This window comes from Lygodium microphyllum, chromosome 4, assembly GCF_053477565.2.
Source record: "Lygodium microphyllum isolate KBCC chromosome 4, Lygodium_microphyllum_v1.1.10, whole genome shotgun sequence".
Lineage (NCBI taxonomy): Eukaryota > Viridiplantae > Streptophyta > Polypodiopsida > Schizaeales > Lygodiaceae > Lygodium > Lygodium microphyllum.
Genome location: NC_141138.1, coordinates 52,302,643 through 52,328,869, shown reverse-complemented (window position 1 = coordinate 52,328,869; position 26,227 = coordinate 52,302,643). Strand labels below are relative to the sequence as shown.

At 40.6% G+C, this 26,227-nt stretch overlaps 1 protein-coding gene across 4 annotated transcripts in view; it reads left to right on the top strand.

Annotated features, from left to right (window-relative positions):
- The first annotated feature begins 8,929 nt into the window (after window positions 1-8,929).
- LOC148037031 (glycine-rich domain-containing protein 2-like) overlaps window positions 8,930-26,227 on the top strand; it is a 63,164-nt gene continuing 45,866 nt past the window's right edge. For 2 of the 4 annotated variants that reach the window (XM_087675970.1, XM_087675969.1), the window contains exons 1-7: window positions 8,932-9,318; window positions 9,427-9,535; window positions 9,968-10,255; window positions 10,384-10,842; window positions 11,015-11,586; window positions 12,084-12,178; window positions 15,822-15,991. In XM_087675970.1, the coding sequence (XP_087532096.1) occupies window positions 9,155-9,318; window positions 9,427-9,535; window positions 9,968-10,255; window positions 10,384-10,842; window positions 11,015-11,586; window positions 12,084-12,178; window positions 15,822-15,991 (1,857 nt within the window). In that variant the 5' untranslated portion in view covers window positions 8,932-9,154. Of the gene's footprint in view, window positions 9,319-9,426; window positions 9,536-9,967; window positions 10,256-10,383; window positions 10,843-11,014; window positions 11,587-12,083; window positions 12,179-15,821; window positions 15,992-26,227 lie in introns of all 4 variants that reach the window. The other 2 variants (XR_015690564.1, XR_015690563.1) reach the window with 2 other exon arrangements.

Genomic DNA, 26,227 nt, shown 5'->3' with positions numbered 1-26,227 from the left:
GTGCTTTTTGTAGTGACAGAATTTTTTGCAGTGTTCTGTAATGGCGTCTGATTCTCTTTCACATATTGTAACTGAAAAGCTTGACAAGAACAACTTCCAAGCATGGAAGTTTAGAATTACAAATTTCCTTATGGGAAAAGGATATTGGAAATTTGTTGCAAGAAATGAAGAAGAACCAGTTCTTCCTGATGTTCCCAATCAACAACAAATGCAAGCATTTAAAGCATGGCATGAGAGAGCCAGGAAAGTTATGTACTGGTTGTCTATCAGTATTTCAGACTCTATGATTGTGCATATTCAGGATGCAAGTACGCCAAAGGAGGCATGTGATAATTTGTCAAAACTGTATAGCACAAATACGCAAGCCAGAAAAATGCAGCTCAAGCAAGAGTTGCATAATGTGCAAAGAGAAAGTATGAGCATCAATGACTACCACATGAAGGTGAAGAAGATTGCAGATGCGCTTGCTTCCATTGGGTTGCCAGTGGAAGATGATGATTTAGTTTCTGTGACCTTGAATGGTTTAGGAAAGGATTATGCACAGTTCCGAACATCCATTTCCATCCGTGAAAGATTTTCTGATTTTGAGGAGTTGATTGCTCTTCTAATTTCTAAGGAGCAGAGAAATGGTGGTGCATCTTCATCAGGAGGAACTTCAAAAGAAGCTGTCTTCTACTCAAATGCTGGAAGAGGTAGAGGCAGAGGTAGAGGAGGCCGATCTGGAGGCAGTGGTAGAAATCAGAATATGCAGCAAACTCAAGAAAACCAATCCTATGGAGGAGGACATGGTAACTCTAGAGGCAGGGGGAGCCAAAGAGGTCGTGGTGGATGGCAAAGAGGCCAAAATGCAAACAGCAATGTGGAATACTACTACTGAGGTAAAATGGGTCATATGGCTAAAGACTGCTATAAAAAGCAGAATGACATCATGAATGGAAAATTGCAACAAGGGAATTATGCATCTTCTAGTAGACAGGGTGATGACAGAAATGAGCATTTGTTTATGGTGCAGCACATGAACAATTCTGTGACAAGTGCAGAAGAAAGCTACGATGTGTGGTATGTTGACTCAGGTGCATCAAACCACATGACAGGTCATGCAGAATGGATGGAGGATGCAAGGAAAATGGAAAAACCAGGATTTGTGGAGACTGGTGATGATATTGCACATCCTATTGTGCAGATTGAAAAATTTCCTTTGTCTATGCAGGATGGGAAAAAGAAATACCTGTCATATGTATTTCATGTCCCGAATATCACCAAGAATCTGGTTTCTGTTGGTCAAATGGTTGAGCAGGGCTTGCAGGTCATATTTAATCCTCATGGATGCTTTGTTGAGGATATGAAAAATAAAGGTCGCTTGATAGCAAAAGGAAAGAAGAAGGGCAGAATGTTTACGTTGGATGCAGACATGTCTGAATTGAGTGCAACAATGTTTGCACATGGGACCGGTGTAGTTGCAGATATTGATATCTGGTATAAATGCATTGGTCATGTTAATGTACCGCGACTTAAATCAATGCAGGCCCAAAATATTGTTGTAGGATTGCCAAAATTCAAGGTTGCAGAAATGCATAAGGTATGTGAAGCCTGTTAGTTTGGAAAACAGGCAAGGAAACCATTTCCTAGACATGTTCAAGAGAGTAAGAAGCCATTGGAATCAATCCACTCTGATGTGTGGACTACTAAAGCTGCATCTCTTGGAGGCTGTCATTATTTTGTCACTTTTATTGATGACTATAGCAAAAAAGTTTGGGTGTATTTTATGAAAAAGAAAAGTGAAGTTTTTGGGCATTTCAAAACTCTTAAAGCTATGGTTGAAAAAGAAACAGGCCTGCAAATAAAATGCCTAAGGTCAGATGGAGGGGGAGAGTACCTCTCAAATGAGTTTGCAAGGTTCCTGCAGGAACATGGCATAAAGCAGCAATATTCATGCAGTCATACCCCACAACAAAATGGAATTGCAGAAAGGAAAAACATGCATATTGGAGAGGTATCTCGTGCCATGCTCAACGAAAAAGACTTGCCAGATTTTTATTGGGCTGAGGCAGTTGCTACAGTAGTCTACATAATGAACAAGACTCCCACTGCAGCAATACATGGCATGACTCCAGAGGAGAGGTATACTGGTAGGAAACCAAATATTTCTCATTTGAAAATTTTTGGTTGCATTGCCTATATTCATGTGCCAGATGAGTTGAGATCCAAGTTGGATCCAAAAGCTGAGAAGTGCATCTTTATTGGTTACTCTCTACAGAGCAGAAAGGGTATAGATGCTATAATCCTTCTACTCGTAAGTTTACAGTGAGCAGAGATTTTATTTTTTATGAGATGAGTAGATGGTATAAACCAGTAAGTGTGATTGATGATGTAGATGCACAAAATGGTAATGCTGCATAGAATTCACAACAGCAGTCACAAAATATTAGTGGACCTGGAGTGTCCTCTAGCAGTGGTTCATATTCTTTGCCATGGACAAGCAAATTGAGATCAGGAGAATCTCCTCAAAACAATGCAGATAGTGGTATGCAAGTTTCACGAAAAGGAAAAGAGAAGGTAGATTAGCCCATGTTTGATGTGAATGCAGGTCACTCTTATGTGGATGGTGAATCCAGTGGCTCAGAACAGAGCATTGATGATGAGTTGGGTATTCCTTCTATTGTTACACCTGGAGTAAGGAAGACTAGGGATGTTTTGAGAGCACCTGGGAGTGAACCTACTTTGCGCAGGTCTACCAGAGCTAGGTATCCTGTGGATAGGCTGAAATATGATGGATTTACAGCCATTCACTATGCATATATGATCAAAGTGATACAGGAACCAGAACCCACTTCTTTTGAGCAAGCAATGGGAAAAGAAAAATGGGAGAAAGCCATGGATGAAGAAATGGATGCCTTGGAAGCAAATGCTACATGGGAGTTGGTACCTTTGCCTAAAGGTAAGAATGCAATTGGCTGTAAGTGGGTTTATAAGGTGAAGCACAATGCAAATGGTTATGTGAACAGGTAAGAGCAGTCATTGCTATGGCTGCATCAAAGGGATGGTCTTTACATCAGATGGATGTAAAGAATGCCTTCTTGCATGGTGATTTGTAAGAAGAGGTCTATATGGAGTAGCCACCAGGTTATGTGCATGTTGTTCATCCTGAGTTTGTTTGCAGGTTGAAGAAAGCCTTGTATGGCTTGAAGTAAGCACCTAGAGCATGGTCTGACAAGATAGGACAGTATCTTGTCACTATTGGCTTTCAGATTTCCAAGGCAGATTTCTCACTTTATGTGAGAAAAATAGAGAAAGGTATTATGCTACTTGTCATTTATGTTGATGATTTGATTATGATAGGTGACAGTGATGAAGATATCCTTCATGTGAAAATGCTATTGAAGCAGAAGTTTGAGATGAAGGATTTGGGAGAGCTGCGTTATTTCTTGGGCATTGAGGTGATTAGATCACCAAGTGGGATACAGCTCTTGCAGAGGCAGTATGGATTGGACATGCTGTCCAAATATGGGATGACAGGCTGTAAGCCTATTTCAGTTTCTTTGGAGTAGAATGTGAAGCTGAGCGCAGATGCAGGTGAACTTCTGGAAGACCCTACTATGTACAGATGCATAATAGGAAGTTTGATTTATATGACTATTACCAAGCCAGATTTGAGCTATGCTGTTGGATTGGTAAGTCAGTTTATGCAGGCTCCAAGAAAACCGCATTTGGATGCGGCTAGACGCATACTCAGGTATGTGAAGTCCACATTGCAGTATGGACTGTTTTATGAGACTGGGGTTCAGATACAATTGCATGGATACACTAATGCTGATTGGGCTGGTAGTATTTCTGATAGACGATCTACTAGTGGATATGTGTTCTCTTTTGGGAGTGCTGCAGTCACTTGGAGCAGCAAGAAACAACCTACAGTTGCCTTATCAAGCACAGAGGCTGAGTACAGGGGTGTAGCAATGGCTGCATGTGAGGTAGCTTGGTTGCATAAGCTACTTTATGATATGCATCAGTCTACAGATGGGCCAGTTGTCATTTATTGTGACAACATGAGTAGTATACACTTGGTAAATAACTCAGTCTATCATGCTAGAACAAAGCACATTGAGGTGCATTATCACTATGTGCGGGAGAGGGTTTTACTAGGTCTTATTGATCTAGTTTATGTCAGCACAGAGGATCAGGTAGCTGACATATTCACGAAGGCATTGGGCGCAGAGAAGCTGCGCAAGTTCAGAGACCTGCTTGGTGTGCAGGAATTGGGATTGAGCTCGAGGGGGAGTGTTGAGATATCGAGCTCCACTCGTGATATGCCAGGGTGACCGTTATGCATTTATGTCATCGACTTGTCAGTTGTTTGCAGATGCGATTGGTACACCGCTCATGAATAATAGCTAGATGATAGCTATCCTTATCTACTCTAGTTCGTGGCTCAGTTAGTATGCCACCTTAGTTAGTTGAGTTTGGTTTGAAACCCATATATAGGGTTCTTCTATTTCTTTTGTACTAGATTTTTTTGGCTTACACAACTAAGAAGAGGAAAACTGTTTTCAGCCTCCACCCTTGTGTGTATTCCCCCATTGTGCAAGCAAGAAAGCTACAAGTGAGACTCCTTCCTTCTCTCCCACAATCTTGACAACTCTCTTCTTGCCCTTTCCCTTGCAAGAGCTTCAGGAAATGATGCATGGTTGCAATATCTACAATCAAGCTTTTTGCTGCATTGGAGCCTATTGTCAGCATGGTGATGCTATGGAGTTGAGAATGACAATTGTATAGAGCCATTTGACATCAATTCAATATTTAGTACCTATTGGAAATGAAATTGGAACCCTTTGCATTGCATTGGAGCCCTTTGCAACATGGTGATGCTGTGGAGTTGAGAATGACAATTATAGAGAGTTGTTCAACATGAAGGCAATATTCAGTACCTATTGGAAATGAGATTGCAACAATTATGCCTGGTAATGGTGATGAGGATGAGCTCAATCGTTGTGACATGTATTTCCAAAGGAGGGTAGATGTGTTTAGATATCAAAATTGCATAAAGTGTATATGCCTATGTTGTATGTGTTACTTTTCTCGAGTGGTGCTGAAGATGGTTGACATACACAAATTCCATATAGCGATGTACCTAATGACGTGCTTTTGGAGTAGTTGACAAATAAGATACCTGTCATGCAAATGTAGTTCTCTGTATACTGTATTCAAGTGTGCAATTACTCAAATGTGTGTCTTATGAGAGAAGGGAGGTTGTTGCAATAATTCATGGTTGATACATATTGTAATATTGAGCAATGCAAGCTTGCGTGTCATCAAAACCAACAAACATTACATGCAGAACTATATGAAGGTTTGACTGACATGGTGTGTGGTGCAAACAATGCTAAACTCCATGTCATGGGAGCAAATGTTGGTCTGCCTTTCTCTTTCAAGGGTGATCCAAGTTTCATGCATCAGCTATACCAAGATGCTATGGGGATTGTCCATGCAAAGGAGAAGCCCAATCAAATTGGCCAGAGATTTGACAAGCACTATTGCAAGGGCAATCGACACATGACTGCCGAGACTTTATTGCCTATGTCTTCCATGCAAAACATGTGGATTTGATGGACTGCAAAACATGTGGATTTGATGGACACACTTATTAAGAAAAAACTTTTTAGTAGTGTTGCTAGATATGTGAGTGTTATAGAGTTTCAAAATAGAGGGTTGCCTCACTCTCATACATTGTTGATTCTAGAGGAGGCATTCAAGCCTTTGAAAATGGAGCATTATGACTGAATTGATTCCGCAAAGCTACCAGATAGAGAGAAATTCCCAGACTTGCATGAGACTGTGATTAGATGTAATATACATGGACCATGTGGAGGACCATTTAACTTACGTAGTCCATGTATGAGTGAAGGAAAGTGCATGAAGGACTACCAAAAAAAGTTTGTTCGGGAGATCGTAGTTAATGATACTAGTTATCCTATTTATAGGATATGCGATGATGGTAAATGTGTTAACATTAGGTGTCATTGGATTGTGCCTTAAAATCCTACCTTTCAAAAAAATACAATGCACACATGGTAAATGTGTTAACATTAGAGGTGGTGTCATTGATAAATGTTGGATTGTGCCTTACAATCCCTACCTTTCAAAAAAATACAATGCACATAGCAATGTTGAGAAATGTTCAATGGTCACAATAGTGAAGTATCTTTACAGGTACATTTATAAAGGGCATGATAGAGCTACAGTTAGGCTTGCAACAGTGAGAACTGATGGTGGAAATACAAATGTTGCGGTTCAAATGGTTGATGAGATTGAAAGATACCTTGATGCTTGCTATGTATCAGCCTCTAAGGCATGTTGGCATATGTTGGATTATCACCTTCAAAATGAGAAGCTTGATGTTCAAAGACTGCAGTTCCATTTGTCAAGCAAAAACACAATGGTTTTTGAAGATGGTGATGATGTGCAAGATGTGGTTGCTAATCATAATGCTAGGAAGACTACTCTTACAAAGTGGTTTTTGTGTAGTCAGTAGTACTATGAAGCAAGGACATTGTTATACCAAGATTTTCCTACTCAATGGGTTTGGAATGCAATTAGAAGGGCTTGGACAATAAGGGAGAAAGGAAATACCATTCTTTGAATATTCTTTGTGTCATTGACAAAAGTGGTGAATGGTACTATTTGAGGATGCTCTTGATGGTTTGCCAAGGTTGCACTTCTCGGTGACTGAAGAATTATGTAGTCAATGTTGTATCCCACATTCAAGAAGGCTTCCGCGGCGATGGGTATGTTAGAGAGCAATGAGGAATGGTTTCAATGTTTGCAAGAGACATCAAACATGTAGTTGGGTGTGCAACTACATAATTTGTTTGTTGCAATATCAGTGTTTTGTGAACCGTCCTCACAAGGAGGTTTGAAGCTCCACTTATAGAGGATATTGTCCTCACCAAGAGGGTTGTGGGAGAGATTCAAAGTTCCACTTGTACAGGATATTGTCCATAGGTTCAATATGGCTTGCATGTAGGGTGATCGAGTGAGGTCAGAGGCAAGAAATGAGACCTTGAAACACCTCCAATCACTCCTATGATAGTATGGTTGAACTCTATCTTATTTTCCAAGTATGCTTGAAATACAGTGCAAAATGGGGTTTTACAAGATAATTCACTAATTCTTGAGGATTTTGAATATGATCAGGACCGATGAGGCACAGACTGCTACATTGTTAAAATCACAACTCAATGAGGGACAACTTGCAACATATCATGCCATTCTTAGTGCCTTGCAATTGAATGGCAAGCAGCTATTCTTTTCAATGGTCTTGGGGGTGCATGCAAGACATTTTCTTTACAAGTGTATTTTGGCAACATTGCATGGACAAGGACGTTTGGCTTTGGCGACTGCATCATCTAGAATAGCCGCATTGTTGTTGCAGGCAAATGCACAGCACACTCAAGATTTAAGATCCCGTTGGAATTGGAGGGCCACTCTACATGCAACATACTTGTTCAAAGTGATTTGGTGGGACTATTAAGGGACGCATGTCTCATTTTGTGGGATGAGGTTACAATGATGTACCATTATGCTTTTGAAGCCCTGGATAGGAGTTTGAGAGACATTATGTCTTGCAAACAATCGACCTTTCAGTGGAAACATAGCATTGTTTGGAGGTGATTTTGGACAAAGCTTGTATGTTGTGATCAAAGGTGGCCATGAGGACATTGTGAATGCCTCTCTTTATTGCTCAACTTTATGGCAGCATGTTAGGATTTTGAGGCAAACACAAAACATGCGAGTCTATAATAATGATGGCTCAATGGGTGCAAAATTCATAGTGTGGCTCCAAGGTATTGGAGATGGTGTTGAGTTGACACATGCAATGAAAGAAGTTGTGTTGCTAGTTGGCATGGTTATACAAGGGGGGCCAGTTGGGGATCTCATTGCATGCGTGTATAATGACTTCTCTTTTGTGCATGAACAAGTGGCTTTCTTTGCTGAAAGGGTGATTCTTTGCTCCAAGGGATGTAGAGGCGGAACAAATCAATTTGGAAGCATTATGTTTGTTGCAAGGAGATGTAAAGCACTACTATAGTGATGACAATATTATTGATACTAATGATAATATGTTTCTCTACTCTACAGAAGATTTGAATTCTCTTGAACTCTGAGGAGGGTTTTCACCATATCTATTGCTCTTGAAGGTTGATGCACCAATTAGTTTACTTCGAGCGCACGTGGTTGAGCACCTTCCGAATCTTCCATTTGTTCAGTTACACAAAGGCATCTGTGGGGGATATGTGCAATATTATCATGTAGCATCCCGTGTCTACAACCATATTGTAACTCAATCACACTCAAGGAGAATCCCTCCTCGATGGAGAAGATGGAATGTCATGATCTGTGCTACACTTGGTTGCGCTACATCAATTGAATATGGATGTTGGCCAATGTATTGTGTGCACTGTATTTCCTGCACCTTTTACTTTTTTACAATTTGTTGATGGGCTGCATTCCTACTGCTGTTGTGTTGTTTTGTTGCACCAAATGCCATGTTTGCTAGAGAAGTACAATGTATGTGAGATGGTTCGGTTGAAATCTCTACATCATGGCATGTGGAAATAAGGAGGCTCACTTTCATTGATAGCAAGTCTCACAAAAGGAAATTATTCAAAGAAGAGTAGCCAAATGGACTTTATGTTCATCGTTGATGAATATATGCACAACTTTCATCTTCTCTGGCTGAAGACCATGATCATTGATACCATCTATTTGGAGCTGCCCTGAAGACAAAGCGCGGAGTGCTAGTTCTATTTATTTTAAAATATTTTATAGAAGAAAGTCAAGTCAATTGATTTGTTGGCTCCGAACTGGCATGGCCGAGGAACAACTTGCAAGACTCCAACAAGGCGCGCGAAAAATTGTCACGATAAGATTCCAGATAAATAAGTGATACTCTACCGTGGACGTCGTTGACGGAGCGTTTCTGTCCTGATTCCTCGCTAGACACACACACACACACACACACACACCCTCTCTTTCCTGAAGACCTGCAACTCGCGCCCAGTGTTTCTTCCTGCCATAGTATACTGCAGAGTATCGACAGCATCCATTCAAGTCATAGGTGGATATTGAGGCGTGGGGAGGCGAAGAGGGTAGAGCGGCGATGGAGGAGGCACAGGCGGAGATGAGTCGATGGAGGGAGGCGCAGTCCATCCCGGTTGGGGTGGATCTCGTCTCCTGTTCTCTGCAGATGCTGCGACTCTTGGAGAGAGTCGACCAGCTCCCCTGCCTCTATCGAGGCCCCGCGGTCGCCCGTGCCATCCACAGGTCTCTCTCTCTCTCTTTATAGATCTGATAAAAGGCAATCCTTTCATTTTATAGAACTTTTGATGAATAACGGCAATCCTTATCAGCTGAATGTGGCCTGCAATCCAGGTACGAGAATTGCTGGCTCCCCCTCCTCTCTCAACATCAGCATCAACATCGTCCTCTTCAACCCCCCCTCGACTGCGCCTGGATCTGGCATTGTCACCGCCTGCACCCGGTTCTCTCTCTCTCCCTCTCGTTCCTCCCAATCATTGATTAGAAACGGATTAATCATACTTATGCACATATGTACCCACACTCTACACACGGTTGAAGACATGAATTCAAGCTAGCATCAGATCCACGCACTCGTCAGATCTACTTCTGTGCGGAATGCAGGACTTACGCATATGAATGAATGACTGTGTGTGTCTGTGAGAGAGAGAGAGAGAGAGTGTAGCTCATCCACGAATGGAGAGAGAGAGAGATCTCATTTCTTCAATATGTATGTGCCCAAATTTCTCGCTTGCTAAATATAACAAGTATAACGCCTTAGTCATTGAATCTGAGGAAAAAAAAATGCAACTTAGTCCTAGAATAGCTTACTTTTAGGCTTCGAAGAGAGAGAGAGAGAGAGAGATTATTAACACATCGTTTTTTCTTCTCTTAGGTGCAATATATCAAGGATTGTGAGACCCTTTACGGGCAAGTTCTAGACGCCTTCGCTCCCATTGCCGATGATGACACTTGGGATGAAGTAGTAGAGACATCAAAGAGTTTATGGGAGGATTGCTTCCCAAATGAAGAGTATGACCTTGACCTAATCAAATTTACTTACAATACTAGCATGGTTAGCAACTCTATTCAAGTAGATGCAAATGTAGAAGAGCGCACAACACGAAAAATCAAGTACAATCTAGAAGATGCAGTAGCAAGGCAGAGGAAATTTTACTACCAGGTGCCTAAAGTGCAAAGTTGATATCTTTATATGAACATGTGCAATTCTTTACTCGTATATGTATGCATGTAATAAAATCATCCTCTCAAATATTAAAGCTAGTGCCAAACTAATGGAGTTACTTCTAGGTTTCCCAACCACACATGAGGGATAAGAGCTTCTTACGGGTAGCAAACGATCGATACAAAGGTTTCTTATTCTTATTTAAAAAGACAAATTGTAATGTCTTTTTGGTTCCTACCTATGATATTGACTTGATGTGGCATGCTCATCAACTTCACCCCAAGGCATATAAGGAAGATATGTTGAAGCTTCTCGGTAAAGTTTTGGATCATGATGACACAGAATCAGATAGAACAGCTGGTTATAAATTAGATGAGGGGTTTAATGAAACAAGGTTACATTGGCAAACAACCTTCGGTGGCCTATATGAGAGAGCTGGTGCAATGTACCGGGGAGAGCCTCCTACTATGGTGTTGCCAATGGCATCTATGATCCCAAGTGTTGGCTCGAGTGTTCTTACAATCGGAACACCCATGATAAGCATGGTTGATACTTCTTTATTAATGCCACGCCAAGTTATGCAAGTAAGTCTTAACATTCTTTGGAAAAGTATTGCATGTGTGTTATGTATGTGTGTTAAGGCATAGGGCCAATGACTAGCGCACAGACATTGTAGGTTTAGTCATGTTGTATACGGTGAGTGAATGGATTTGCAATTTCATTGTCAAAGTTATAATACTATCGTTGGATGAATAGGTCTCAATCACAACAAGGGGAGCAAGGATTATGCAGGGGAAGGGGAAGGGGAAGGTGCGAGTACGAATGCGAGTCCTAAACAAAGCTAGCAATCTGCGACTAGAAACGCCTACCATAGCGTACACATCAAACCATGCGGAGTGGAGGGAGCAGTGGAGCTTCCAAAGCGAGCTATCGACAAGAGGTGTGCAGCTAGAGCTTCTCTGCAGGCGCTCGAATGCGCTGGCACAGAAGGTGGCGGGGAGCAAGTGCCTGGGCTGCATAAACGTGTCGTGGCAGACCTTGCTCCGCTCGCCCACTCTTTCCTACGAGGGATGGATAGCCCTCTCCTCTTCGTCCTTGTCTTCTTACCATGAGAACCGGAACATCAGTACTCATCAGTTGAGCCCCCCTTCCATGCTCAGCCTGTCTGTGTCCATCACACCGCCCCAGCCTGCGCCTTACTTGCTCCGCGCCATCAACTCCTTCCCTACCAATGACGAGGGTCGCATGACCGTCTATGGCCCGGGCCTGTGGCTGTCTAGAACTGTGCTCGACCATGCCAATCGTGAAGTCTTCGTTATTCGCACAAGGTAACCCTACCCACCATGCACAAATGCCTCTTCTTGCGGTAATACTCTTTGTTGACATCTACGGAACTAGAGTTGGCACATGGTTGTAGAAGGGAGAATGAGATGGTAGAATTCTTTTATGTCCAACATTGGAAGATGGTTGCATAAACCATGTCCAGAATTCCAACATAGGAAGATATATTTGGTAACACGAGTGCAGATTTTCTATGTTTGGAATGCCAAGTCATGATCACATAATTCATCAAAATTTTGACATGTTACGAGGCCTTTCAAATTCTTTGTCTGGCCTTTTGGAATCTTGACACTTGTAGTTTATGCTTCTTCAACTTCATAGGTCATTACCCATTTGAGAGCAATCACTTTATCTTTACTAAGAGTCTTGGATAAAATGTTCAACAAAGTGTTACTCTACCACTTAGCCATCATAAGTATTGTGCTAAAGTGACGTGTTTGTGTATTGATTGACTCTATTACCCAAATGTGTGTTTGTCATGCAGCTACTCAGAAGGAAGTCACATCACATCCAAAGGGAAGGCAAATGACATTTTAGTTCATCAAGGAGGTTGGGATTACGTGGTGGGAAGGTGTCCAGGTTTCTCTCTTTTTCTCTGTCACTCCCACTCCTACTCCCACTCCCACTCTCACTCACTCACTCACTCACTCACTCACTCACACTCTCTCTCTCTTTCTCTCTCTCTCTCTCTCTCTCTCATATTTATTGTCAATGATGCTGCCTCAAAATCTACAGTCGCGTCTTCTGCCTGTGATGGCTGCAGTGCATGGTCTATTGGTCACCGACCAGATGCGTTTGACCCAGACCCCCCTTTCCAGTCTGGTTCGTTCCGACCCAACAGCCCTCGCCTCGCCCTACTCGCCCATCGCATCCCTGGGGTCAAAATTCACCCTTTAATTTTGACCGACTATGCTTCAATTACCTGGATGTCACCTTCGTAAGGATGATGTCACCATTGGCAGCTTCTCGATTTAACTCCGCCCTGTTGTCTCACCACAGTGCCCTGGGGGCCGGCACTCCCAGCTAGCATCAGTTTCTTGACCTGCCTCTCTCTCTCTCTCTCTCTCCACCCCACCACCCAAACTCTAAAAATCCATCACTAACATCCCCACCGATAATTCTTGCATCTCTCTCTCTCTCTCTCTCTCTCTCTCTCTCTCTCTCTCTCTCTCGGTTTCAGCCTGCAAACTAGGTGCTTTCTTCAATACAATCGTGGAACGGGTCGAGATTGAACAGTTGGCCACAAACGCCACCTACAAAGCCCAAAAAGCAATCCGATAATGGACGGAATACAATAAACAATCAGCTGAATGAAAGGATCAATGAGCTCAAACTAAAGATAGAAGCCTAAGATGAAGAATTTGCACTCCTCAAGAAGAAGTTGGAGAACAATCCAATTAAAGAGCAAGTACATGAACTCCAAAAGAAAGAGAACACAGCAAAGGAAGCCACTCCTTGAGCAAAGATGCTCAAGAAAACTCATAAGCAGGTTATAGAAGCGGAGCAATGAATTCAAATGACCAAGAAATTGAAACAACCAGCCCATACATCCACAACAATAATCATCAATGACACATTGGAAGAAGAAATAAAATGGAAAGTGAGAGCACTTATTGTTCAAGTGATTTGGCTGAAAATGCATGAGAAGGTGGTTCACAAGGTGTCAAGAAGGTATATAACTTGATGAACATGAAGAAAGATTTATGCATATATCTACTTGGAGAGTAGGGTAAGAAGACTACCCATGACGATATGGGGGAGAGCTTGAAAGAGTGTGCTCTTGCCCTCTGCTTCCACATTGCAAAGTCTCCTAGTAGGGGACTTTAATTCCATGACACTGCCATCATGAGTCTTTCATTGATGCATATGAGGAAATGTGTTAGACTCTGGGTTAAAGAGTAGGATGTGATGTGTCAGAGCTATAAATGGAGAGAACCTCCTAGGACATAGGGAAATTCACAAAATATGGGAGGTATCTTCTTGAGATGGACACAACACATGGATTAGCCATACTCAATGGCTTAGCTAGATACCCCTACATGTCATCCATGCTACATGGTGCTTGCATGAGAGATTATGTACTTGCCCCTTTGATGCATGTATCTCGTATTGAGGATTTCATAATCTCACCACCCCTCATCGAAGTTGCAATGGATCATACTTGTCATGAGTGTAGATCTCTAGTTCACCCATGGAGACCCATCATGTGGTCCATTGACATTTAAGATACTAGTTCTCCAGAGAGACAGAGGATATGTATGCAACACAGATCTTCAATTATATATGAAGTAGAACCTAGCTATCCATATAGGAGCTCACCCAACGATTCAATGAGACTACACATAGAAGTAGGTGTAGCCTTTCGACATTCATAGAGATCCTCCTTCAAGGTGATTCCTGGGAACATCTAGTATGATGATGAGTGTCAGTAGACTAGAGCTTGCATATAAAGAGAGATAGCATTGGGATCCACCACCCACACAGACTGAACAACTCATTAGATGTCTCATATAGTGGAAAAAGAGAGCATCTTTAGCTCAATTGGAGAGAGACTTATCCCAATTATTCACTCATTATTCATGAGTTATGATTCTAGAGAGGCTTGGAGTCTTGCAAGTCAACCTCATCTACCTTATCCATCAGAGCCTCGCCTAGAGTCCTCCACTTTCTTTACATAGAGTATTGTTTGATATGCTATTTGATAGACTCAATACAGGCAAGGCACAAGATCACAATGGATTAGCTGAGCACTTGATCCATTCTAAGGACTTGGTGGTGAGACTACTAGCTTACATATTTAATGGAGCCATGTATAAAGGCTTTCTAGAGAGCTAGAGTACTATTACTATTTTGCCTATCCTCAAGCCAAGTGACCTACCCAACTTAATAACTATAAGACTATTATGGCTAGCCACATATTGAACATATTGATCAAGCTATACACCTCCATTCTTGAGCATGAGCTAAGAAGGTGGATAGAGGTGGGTCCTTAGAGCACAAGGATATGCAAGCTAAATTAGGAGAGGCTTCTCTACATGGAATCACATTCTCAAACTAATAATGACTATTAGAAGAGTAGAGCTCATGGCCAATGGATCTATTGCTACTTTTTGGATTTCTACAAAGCCTCTAATAAGAGATAGATTGCTACACAAACTACATGATATGGGAGTCCTTAATGTGCTCATTTGGGGGATTTTGGCACTACATGAGAGGGTATATCCAAGACACCTCATAGATCATCAAGGGGACCTTGACACTACCACAATTTTAATCTATATAAGGGACATTGATTAATCGAGCTATCCATCTTGGCTGATGTAGACATCCTAAACCTCAACATAGATGTTAGTGGCACCTGCATGTGCAAATACAAGAGATTAGTGCTTGGTAGGCCATACGTATCTCCATGATGCTCCTAGAATTGGCTTTTGTTTATTAGGTTTTATCACCATAAATTGTTGTAGCTAGCATTTCTCCTTTTGTAATTAGCTTATAGCTTTTAACTTTATTCTAGTATCCATTTACATGTACCATTCTTTTTTAAATAGTTGTCTCATCACACATATGGTTGTAACTCATGGTCTCATATGTCATTTTGGCCTTTTGCAGATAGTAATATATAATTTCATTTCATTTCATGTCATCACACACACACACACACACACACACACACACACACACACACACACACACACACACACACACACACACACACACACACACACACACACACACACACACACACACACACACACACACACACACACACACACACACACACACACACACACACACACACACACACACACACACACACACACACACACACACACATCAAGGTTATATGTTTATGCCTAGTATCATATCATTCATCATCAATCAATTTGTTCATTATATGCATGCTCAAGTGCATTCACCATATGCATATGTACAAATCGTACGTACGTATATATATATATATATACATATATATGTATACATATATATATATATATATATATATATGTATGTATGTATGTAACTCTTATGTATGTATATGTATGCATATTGAACACTACCATATACACATGTTTGTGTGCATCATCATGATATCCACATTCAATGCCCCTAATTTGTTGCCATAAATGCCTTGTTTACTATTTTTGTTCTTTTATTGGGTTTCCTTTAACAATGATGAAAATATGAGCATAATCATTTCAACTATTTGCTATACATGTAGCAAATACAATTGCCAACGCCAAACAACTCTTGGATGGAGGAACATTTTCTACACGAAGATGTTGGGCTTTCTTTGACAACTATGCTCAATTGCATGTTCACAAAAATATTGACGATCCATTGTGGAATATTCGACCACTCCTTGAACTCAAAGGAAACCTTGCAAACCAGGTATATAGCATTTGCCATGAAGCACTCACACACACACATGGACATACACACATGCGCGTGCATGCATGTGTGTGCATGCATGCATGTACAAAGAGAGAGAGAGAGAGAGAGAGAGAGAGAGAGAGAGAGAGAGAGAGAGAGAGAGAGAGAGAGAGAGAGAGAGAGAGAGAGAGAGAGAGAGAGAGAGAGAGAGAGAGGCGAAAGGATGGAGGGAGAGAAAGTTTTATTAATAGCTTAAAATTAGTTAAGGCCTATTAGGTTCAAAGTACTTGGCCCAACCTAAAAGGCCTGAATCTAGTAAATGTAATTTGGATTCTTCTAATCTCTCTCCATTAGATGAGATGATTCCACATCGATTGAGATATCCTATATCTATTTTCATGTGGGTCTAGTTTGAGAATTCCTCATTAATTCATGGGATCTCAATGGTGACTCTAATGTGTAGTAATGTTAGCTTCAAGAAACTATGTTGTCCATTTCAATTTGGATTGTAGGCTTCTAAGGATTCTTAATGTGCTAAACTATCTATTAACCATATTTATGCAATCAATGTCAATGTCACTTCATATTTTGCAAGTAAAAAACATCTGCATTTTGCAAACTCACACATTTTGGATAGTGATCCAAAAGCTTATTACTAGAGAGCAATATTACTCTCATATTTGACAAAAATAGGGAGTGTTTGAAGGGAGTGAACCTGGAGTGGAAGCCCATGAGCAGAAGCAAGAGCTATGGTGGAAGGAGTAAGAGAGCAAGAGGAAGAGACACAAGAGGTGGAAACTCTAATAGTCACAATGTGTGACTCACCTTCCCTTATTCAAATATTGCTAAAATAATAAAAAACGAAATGACAATGATGGGCATTTGCGATATGCAATGTATAGATGTGTGGGTTTGTGAGTGTAAGCCATATATGGGCGACTAGACACAGACACCTTTACCCCCAGAACCTCCCACTTAAAGGTGAATGTATCCCCAGTGTGAGGAGAGAACAAGAAAAAAGTGGCAAAGTACAAATGTACATAAAGTACAATAGAATGAGGAAATACATCATCTCATCCAATGCCCATCAAATTCCTAAGGAAGGAAAAATGCTCCATTGACAAACTTTTAGTAAGCAAATATGTAGAATTATGATCAATTGAGATCTTGATAAGCTCAATGGACTTGTCCTCAATGACCTCTTGGATAAAATGGTAATACGCGTCAATGTGCTTCATCTTCGCATGGAAGATTGGATTCTTGGCCTATTGAACATCACTCATAGAATCTAAATGTAGTGTAGAGACAATATCAATAATACCAAGGTCTGCCAACCACCAGACGTAGCCTAACCAGAGAGCCTCTTTGCAAGCCTTAGTGGCTACAACATACTCAGCCTCGGTAGTAGAGAGGGCCGTGCATTTCTATACCTTGGACATCCAAGAAACAACACCTTCAACAAAGGCAAAGACATAGCCAAAGGTGGACTTCCTACTATATGCATGTCCTGCATTATCAAAGTTGGTGTACCCCACAACTCATGTATCTTGGCCACCATAACATATGAAAATATATGCCATGCTCTTCAAGTACCTCATGACACCCTTCATGGCATCCCAATGCCATCTGCCAAGTGTAGCAATATAGTGTGCCACAACTCCCATTGCTAATGCTATTTCAAGATGAGTGGCTATCATGGCATACATCAAACTGACCACTGTGCATGCATAATGCATTTTCGCCATCTTGGCCTTCTACTCATTAGATTGCGAAGAATTGGCCTAACTATATCCTTCACATGAGAAGGAAGTGGACAGCCAATAGGCTTACCATCCTACTTATAAAACCGCTCAAGGATTGTAAGTTGGATATACTCTTTTTGTGGCATATAAAAAAGTCCCTTAGAGTGATCACGTGTGATGCACATCCCAAGAATATGCGAGGTGGCATGTCCCATGCCCTTTATCTCAAAGCTCTTCTTGAGCTGAGTTTTCAAGGCATCCAGCTCATCATGAGCTTTGCCACCAACAACAAGCATATTATCCACATAGAGTACCGAAATCATGAGCCTTCTTTTGTATAAACATAGATCCATAACACTATGGCTATATCCTTGTGGATGTATAAATGCATCAAACTTGTGGTACCATTTCCTAGGTGCTTACTTAAGGCCATTAAGGCTCTTTCTCAACTTGCACACTAGGTGTTCCTTACCTTTTTCCTCAAATCCATGTTAGCCATGGTCATGGTCTCACACTTTATAGATAATGTATTATGCCCTTAGCATGTTGGACCTTAGTTATGTTAGTCTTATGTGTGAGGTAGGCTCTATTTGTCTCATGAAGTTCATTGCCTTATGAAGTGTAGTTTTGGGGCAGTTGCAAAAACGTGACCTAATGAGGCATTTTGGGTATTCTTCTCATCGATTTGGTCATACGTGATGTGTACGCCTGATGTATGATGGATCTATCTAAGTATGAAGAGAATCTAGCATTTGGCGCCATCATCTATGGTGTCTTTGTCTCATTTGCAGCATGTTCTGTCTATTGCACTTCTCATTTTTTGATCTATATTGCTGAATATAGTATGTCTATGCTTCTATATGGTTAGTTTTGAGTTTCCATGGTTTCTGGATGCGATATCGAGCATTTACCCCATGAAGCGTTCTCTGTCGTGTTATGTATTCTGCATAGATAGGGCAGCAACACTTTGGTGATCCTACCATGCTCTTCTAAATCTTTGGTGTGGAAGTTTAATGGCAAAATGACTTCAGTTGATGCCAAAAATTTGAAGCTTTGTCAAAAACGATCCTATTTGGGGAAGAAAACCTAATTTTCTATATGCAGTTTGGAAGGTTTTTAGGTGTAGAATTTGTGCTGAGATTTGAAGAAGTACTTGAGATTTGTGAAAAAAGACTTTGTTTTATGAATGCAAAACATATTTTTTGTATGGAGTTTTAAGGGTTTTCTGTTGGTATATCTTGCCATTACTTTCCTATGTCTCTGTGTTCAAACACCATTAAAAACGGCAAAGATTGAGGCCAAAAATTCAAATTTGTTGTATGGAGTGCAATTTCTGCATGATATGAATTTTTTGTTTGAAGTAGAGTTCATGCATGAAGTAGAATTCATGCATGGAGTAGAATTTGTGCATGGAGCAGAATTCCTGCACGAAGCAGATTCCTCCATGAAGCAGCTTCTTGCATGAAGCATAGTTTCTGTATGAAGTAGAATGTCCAAAAATATGAATTTTTTATCAAGACATGGAGCAAGGCAGACTACCTGAAGCAATGATAATTGCTTGAAGTAGTGACAACTACTTGAAGCAATGGGTAAATCAAAGGAAAAGAAAAAGTGATGCAAAATTTGCTTTGAGTCTGGACATACTTCAAAGCATTGTTCTTATGTTTATGGATCTTGTGAAGATGAAAAATCATGCAAGTATTTCTGCATGTTTGATTTATGCAATGAGTTTAATGGTATCCACAAGAGATTTTCATCAACAATAAAGAAGGCTTCAAGTTCAAAGATGGATAAAGCATGGGAGAAGTTGGATTGTTTTGAGGATATTCTTCATGATGCTTACGAATGACATGATGATTGTGAAGGCAAGAAAGTCAAGTCTTGTTCAAGTGTTAAGCATATTGGGAGATTGCTTACAGCAATTGAAAAGCTCAAGGAAAGATATGAATATGTTTTGGATTTCGATTCAGATTCTAATTCAAGCTCAAGTGATGACGATGATGATGATTGGTGCTCTTTACCCATGGTCTTGCCAAGGTTGATCATCATACACTTTGCATCAATAATCTCAAGGTATTTTTCATATCTTTGTATTTTTCTTGCAACAGTATCTTGACTTCATGCAATAACAACCAAACTTCATGCAACAACAAGTTGAATTTCTATAGTACCTACATCAGTAAGTTGAATTTCTGCAGTACCTACAGCAACAAGTTGAATTCTTGCACTTTCTACAGCAGCAAAATGTACTACAACAAGTTGAAATACAGTCAGAAGTGCTATAGCAACCTCAAAAACAACAAATACGACAATAAATAATGATTACTAGTTCCAAGTACTTGAAAATCAACAATTACAAGTTGTTGTGGATTATCTTACATATTTTTTTTAGGATGCAATGTGTTATTCAAGATCCAAATTGGGTGCTACATTGCCATACATTTATTATGATGAAAATGCTAGAGCATCACTGATATTTTTCAAAGTCAATGCAATTATTCTTTGCACTTGGAGATGTAATCTACTTATTCTATTATAGTTATATATATTCATTCTCTATGATATACTATGGATGTCTCTGATGTTGATGTTATCAAGGCTGATATTAATGATCTATTGCATGATATTCATTACTAGTTGTAGATCAGGGAGCTTACAGTGGATAAGATTCATGACATGGATGTTTTACCTCTTGGATCACATGAGCACCATGGCCAAGAGCAGTCTATTACGGACTGCCATGATGCTCATGAGCCTCATAGTTCATGAGTTACTTTGATGTACCATTGTCAGATTTGTTTCTTTCTTTATCCATCTTACTTCATATTTAATATCTATGCCTCTAGGATTATGCCTTTATGTTTTGTTTTGATTGTCTTTTGAGGGGATTATGCAACTGCAGTAGGAGGCTATAGGTATCCTACTAGAGAGGCTCTACTTATGGTTACTCTTTGTGGCGTACTTCATGGTGCAAGGCTATGAGTAAGGCATAAATTTTCTCACTAGATATGTCCAAGCATTTTGACTTCATAGATCATGCAAGGGTTCGAGTCATGGCTGTGCTAGGCTATGCCAAGTGTTAGCCATGGTCATGGTTTCACACTTCATGGATCATGTATTACGCCCTTAGCATGGTTGGACCTTAGTTATGGTAGTCTTACGTGTGAGGCAACCTCTATTTTTCTCATGAAGTTCACGGCCTCATGAAGTACAGTTTTTGTTGGGGGTAAAGGCGCCTCCACCTAGCCGCCCGTGTATTACTACACTGACAATATCCGCCACTGCACACTGCACACTGCAGGTGGCGAGCGCCAATCACAGTCACTTATTCTTTGTTCTTTTAGTGACAATTTGAATAAAGGAAGGTTCAGCCACACATTGTGGTTGTTGGAGTTCCCACTTTTGAGTATCTCTCTCTCTTGGCTCTTGCTCTCCATCCGCCATAGAAGCTAGATGCTCTTAAGGCTTAGCTCAAGAAGAGCTTTGAGATGAAAGATCTGGGACATGCCTCTCATATACTTGGTATGCGCATTACACGCGATAGATCTTAGGGACTACTCTATCTCTCACAGAGGGAGTACATCCGTAAAGTCCTTGAGTGATTCCGTATGCAGGATGTTAAGCCTATTGGTTGTCCACTATCTTCTCATGTGAAGGTCTCACAGGCCGATTGTCCGCAGATAGATGAGCAGAGGACCGAGATGGCCAAGATTCCCTATGCATCTGTCGTGGACAGTCTTATGTATGCCATGATAATCACTTGTCCAGATATAGCTTTTGCAATTGGGGTTGTGGCACTTTATATGGCTACACCTAGCAAGAAACATTGGGATGCCATAAAGGTTATCATGAGGTACCTGAAGGGCACAACATATATGTACCTTTGCTATGGCAGCCAGGATATAGGCGTCATGGGGTACATTGACTCTGATTATGCAGGACATGCAGATAGTAGGAAGTCCACTTCTGGCTATGTGTTCACTTATGCTGGAGGGGCTATCTCTTGGATGTCCAAAGTGCAGAAGTGTACAGATCTTTCTACTACAGAGGCCGAGTATATTGTAGCCACAAAGGCTTGCAAGGAGGCTATTTGGTGAGGCCGTTTGATTGCAGGCCTTGGTATGACAGATGCTATGCCTACAGTGCATTCAGATTCTATGAGTGCCATTCAGTTGGCCATGAATCTGGTCTTCCATGCGAATAGAAAAAATATTGAGGTGAGGTATCACTTCATTCGTGAGGTTGCTGAGGACAGGTCTATTGACCTTGCCAAGATTCTGACTAAGCAAAATCCTGCATACTTGCTCACGAAGAGCCTCACTACTGAGCGCTTTGCCTTCCTCGGGAGGTTGATGGGCATTGGATGGGATGACGTCTTTTTTCTCATCTTGTTTTACATGTGTACATGTTGTATTGTCTTTTCTTTTTTCTCTCTCATTGGGGCAGATTCACCTTTAACTAGGAGGTTCTTGGGGGTAAAGGTGCCTCTGCCTAGCTACCCATGTATTACTACATTGACAAAACCCGCCACTGCACACTGCAGGTGGCGGGCACCCATCACAGTCACTTATTCTTTATTCTTTTAGTGACAGTTTGAATAAAGGAAGGTCTGGCCACACATTGTGGTTGTTGGAGTTCCCACTTTTGAGTCTCTCTCTCTCTTGGCTCTTGCTCTCCATCTGCCATAACTCTCACTGCCAAGCTTCTTCCTCCTGGGTTCCACTTCCCTTTCAGTTTTGGGATTGTTGCAAAAATGTGACTTGATAAGGCATTTTGGGTATTCTTCTCATCGATCTAGTCATATGTGATGTCTACGCCTGATGTATGATGGATTTATTTGATTATGAAGAGAATTTGGAGTTGGCGCCATCATCTTTGGTGTCTTTGTCTCATTTGCAGTATGTTCTGTGTGTTGTACTTCTCATTTTCTAATCTATAGTTCTGAATATAGTATGTCTATGCTTCTATATGGTTAGTTCTAAGTTTCCATGGTTTCTAGATGCGATATCGAGTATTTACCCCATGAAGCATTCTCTGTCCTGTTATGTATTCTGCATAGATAGAGCAAAAAAAATCCCTTAGGCTGTTGCATATAAATCTCATCATGCAAGTCCCCATGTAGAAAAGCCGTCTTTAGATCCATCTCAAGCAACCAATGCTAGTACCAAATGTAGAGTCATCATTTTGACCATAGGAGAAAAGACTTAATCAAAGTCAACACTATGTTCCTACTTGAAATGCTTAGTTACCAATCTAACCATGTAAGATGGCTTGGGCATCCAAGGATACTTTTCAACTTATATACCCACTTGCATGGCGATGCCTTCTTGCCACTAGACAAAGGAACCAAATCCCATGTATGGTTGGTCTGTAAGGTGTCAAACTTCGACTACATAGCACTATCCCATAAGTGACTATCATCTCTATGCATGGCCTCATCATAAGAGAGAGGCTCACCTACATTTGTTACCATAATGGAGGGCGTAAATCACTCAAGCTGATGTCTAGCTCTAATAGAGCATCTCAAAATAGGTTGATCCGGCATAATAGGTGGATCTTGGGCCATCGGAGCATCAACTATGGCAGGCTATCTACCTAGATGTATGGAAGCAAGAGGCCCCTCGTGAAAGAACACTTGGCATACCTCAACTACCTACTCAAGCTACTTATGCATCTTTTCCTCATGGAAAACTACATCATGGTTGCGGATAACCTGGCAAGCCTATGGATTTTGTAGGTAATAGCCCATCTTACCTACATCACCATAACCAAGAAAGATGCATTTCACAAACTTAAGATCCGTCTTATTGCACTTGTCCTTAAAAACATGGTAGAATGGCTCACAACCAAAGATATGAAAATGAGCATATGATAGAGGTTGTCCACCTCCTATGTAACCTAGCAATCAATAGCAGTGCAAGAAGACCTATTAATTAAGTATATAGCAGTAGTAACTACATCAACCCAAAAGTGTTATGATAAACCTGCATGGTTAAAAATATTGTAGACTCTCTCCTAAATAATCATGTTAATGTATTCGGAAATACCATTTTGGGGAGGGATGTATGGGGCGATCAACTGACGCTTAATACCGTGTCGTTGTAAAACTACTCAAAAGCTTTCAAGGTATACTCACCCCCATTATTTGTCCTTATGTTTTTTAGCCTATACCCAGACTAGGTCTCAACAAGTGCAAGCCAATGTTGAAAGGTAGATAGGACATCCGATTTCTAATTAATAGAGTAATCCCACAACTTATGTGAGTAATCATCAATGAAGGTGACAACACACTTCACACCACCTAGGGATTGATAGGGCATGGGACCACATATATCCAAATAAACAAGAGCCAAAGGCTCACCCATGTGCTTAATCCCAAACTTTTTATACATACTATAGGTCTACTTGCCATATAAACAATGATAAAAAAACTCATAACACTTATAGTCTAGGGACTAAAGATACTGCAAACTAGTAAGCATTTTCATTCCTTTCAAAGATATATGCCCAAGGAAACGATTCCCAAGAGATACATATAGAACTACAACCACAATCAAAGCATGGCCAATTGATCTCTAGACATAAGCAAGGGATGAGGGTACTAGACTTAGCACCATATGCAATAAAAAGATTCCCACGGGTAATCTTTCATGAGGAATCACCAAAAGAGACAAAATAACATACATTATCCAAGATGCCAACAGAGATAAGGCTCTTTGGGAGAGTTGGTACATGATGTATATCATAAAGAGTGAACATGTTGCCTAAATCATACTTGTTGTACATCATCTTCAACTACTCTGGTAGACTTATAGCATGTTTTGTAGCTTTCTCCAATGTTTCTTTATGTTGATTCTTTCACAAATTCTACAATTCTTGATCAAGCTTCATGTATTCCTGATCAATGATACTATTTTCTTGCGCAATATTATTGGTTTCTTCTCCAAAATTTCTAGTTTGTTGTACAAGATTACAAGTTTTTGCATAGATATTTAGCTAACATAATATATTTGGCTAAAATTTGATCCATATCCACTTCAAACACAGGAATAATAGATGGATTAACTTGAAGAAACAATTATTTCTCACTTGGACATCACCAATACCAACTATTTCCAATGCCAAGTCATTACCCCAAATGGACAGATCTAGCCATATTGCAGTAGGAGTGAAACCTCTCTATGAGGGATCACATGAAAGGAAACCTCTCTATGAGGGATCACATGAAAGGAAGCCCATGAATCTATCAACGAACATTGAGTATATCTAACAAAGCATGAGTCAGATGTGAAGCATCCAAGGAAGAGGCTGCTACCAATATGAGATCATTAGACACATGAGGCTACACCACATTAATCTTCTCAATCTTGACACTAGACTTGCAAGGCATAATGTTGTAATCATCATTCTTGTCTTGTACTTTACCCTTTCCCTTTTCCTTGCACTTGTCTTTGCGCATTTTATGGCATTGTGGCTGAATATGACCTGCTTTTCCACAATAAGGACAAGTAAGATCGAACTTATGACCACATGACTTACTACAAGACTGTCCGTGTGTCCTAGACTGAGACCTTTGAGAGTCTCTACCATGGCCATTTCGATCCTACCTATGGGAAGAATCTACATTATTTCTATTTACATCTTTGTAAAGAGGGCTCTCACAACATCATAGAGTCATATGGAAAGTGTCCCATGACTCAGGCAGAGTACCAAGAAAAAATAAAGGATGCAAAGGATCCTTGAACTCAATCTCATGTGCTATTGGTTGTCCTGTATCTTCTCACATGAAGGTTAGTCAGGTTGATTGTCTGCAGTTTGATGAGTAGAAGGTAGAGATGGCCAAGATCCCTTATGCATCCGTAGTGGGTAGTTTGATGTATGCCATGATAGCCACTCATCTTGACATAGCATTTGCAATGGGAGTTGTGCTATACTATATGACTACATCTAGCAAATGGCATTGGGATGACGTTAAGGGTATCATGAGGCACTTGAAGGGCGCTGCTGCTATGTGTATCTATTATGGTGGCCAGGATACAACCATCGTGGAAAAGCCAATACATTTGAGATGCAAGACTTTGCTTGTCATAAAGATTCTTATTCTATATCTAAAGCTCATATGCAGTCTGATTATTAGTCCAACATTGTAGTGAACTGGCTTAGAGAGTGATAAAATGATTGTGGACTTGCATAGCTCATCCAATTCAGCCCAATCCTCGGCCCCAATGTTTTTGGATTTGGTACCCTCATTTTTTTAGTAGTCTAACATGTAATTTATGTACCAAAATCTACCATATCTATGTTTTTCAATAGCTATAGTTGGTCCCATCTAGTTTTTCAATATGGAAGATATCATTGTTATGAGAAGCACTGGCCATAATGAGACCAAGCAAGTACACAGAATGGAAAAATAGACTACTATGATTTCTTGCAAAATAGCCCCAAAATCACTACCAAGTCAAGTTGTAAACAAGAAAGATTGTTAAGGTAATGAGTTGTCCACAAACTACTA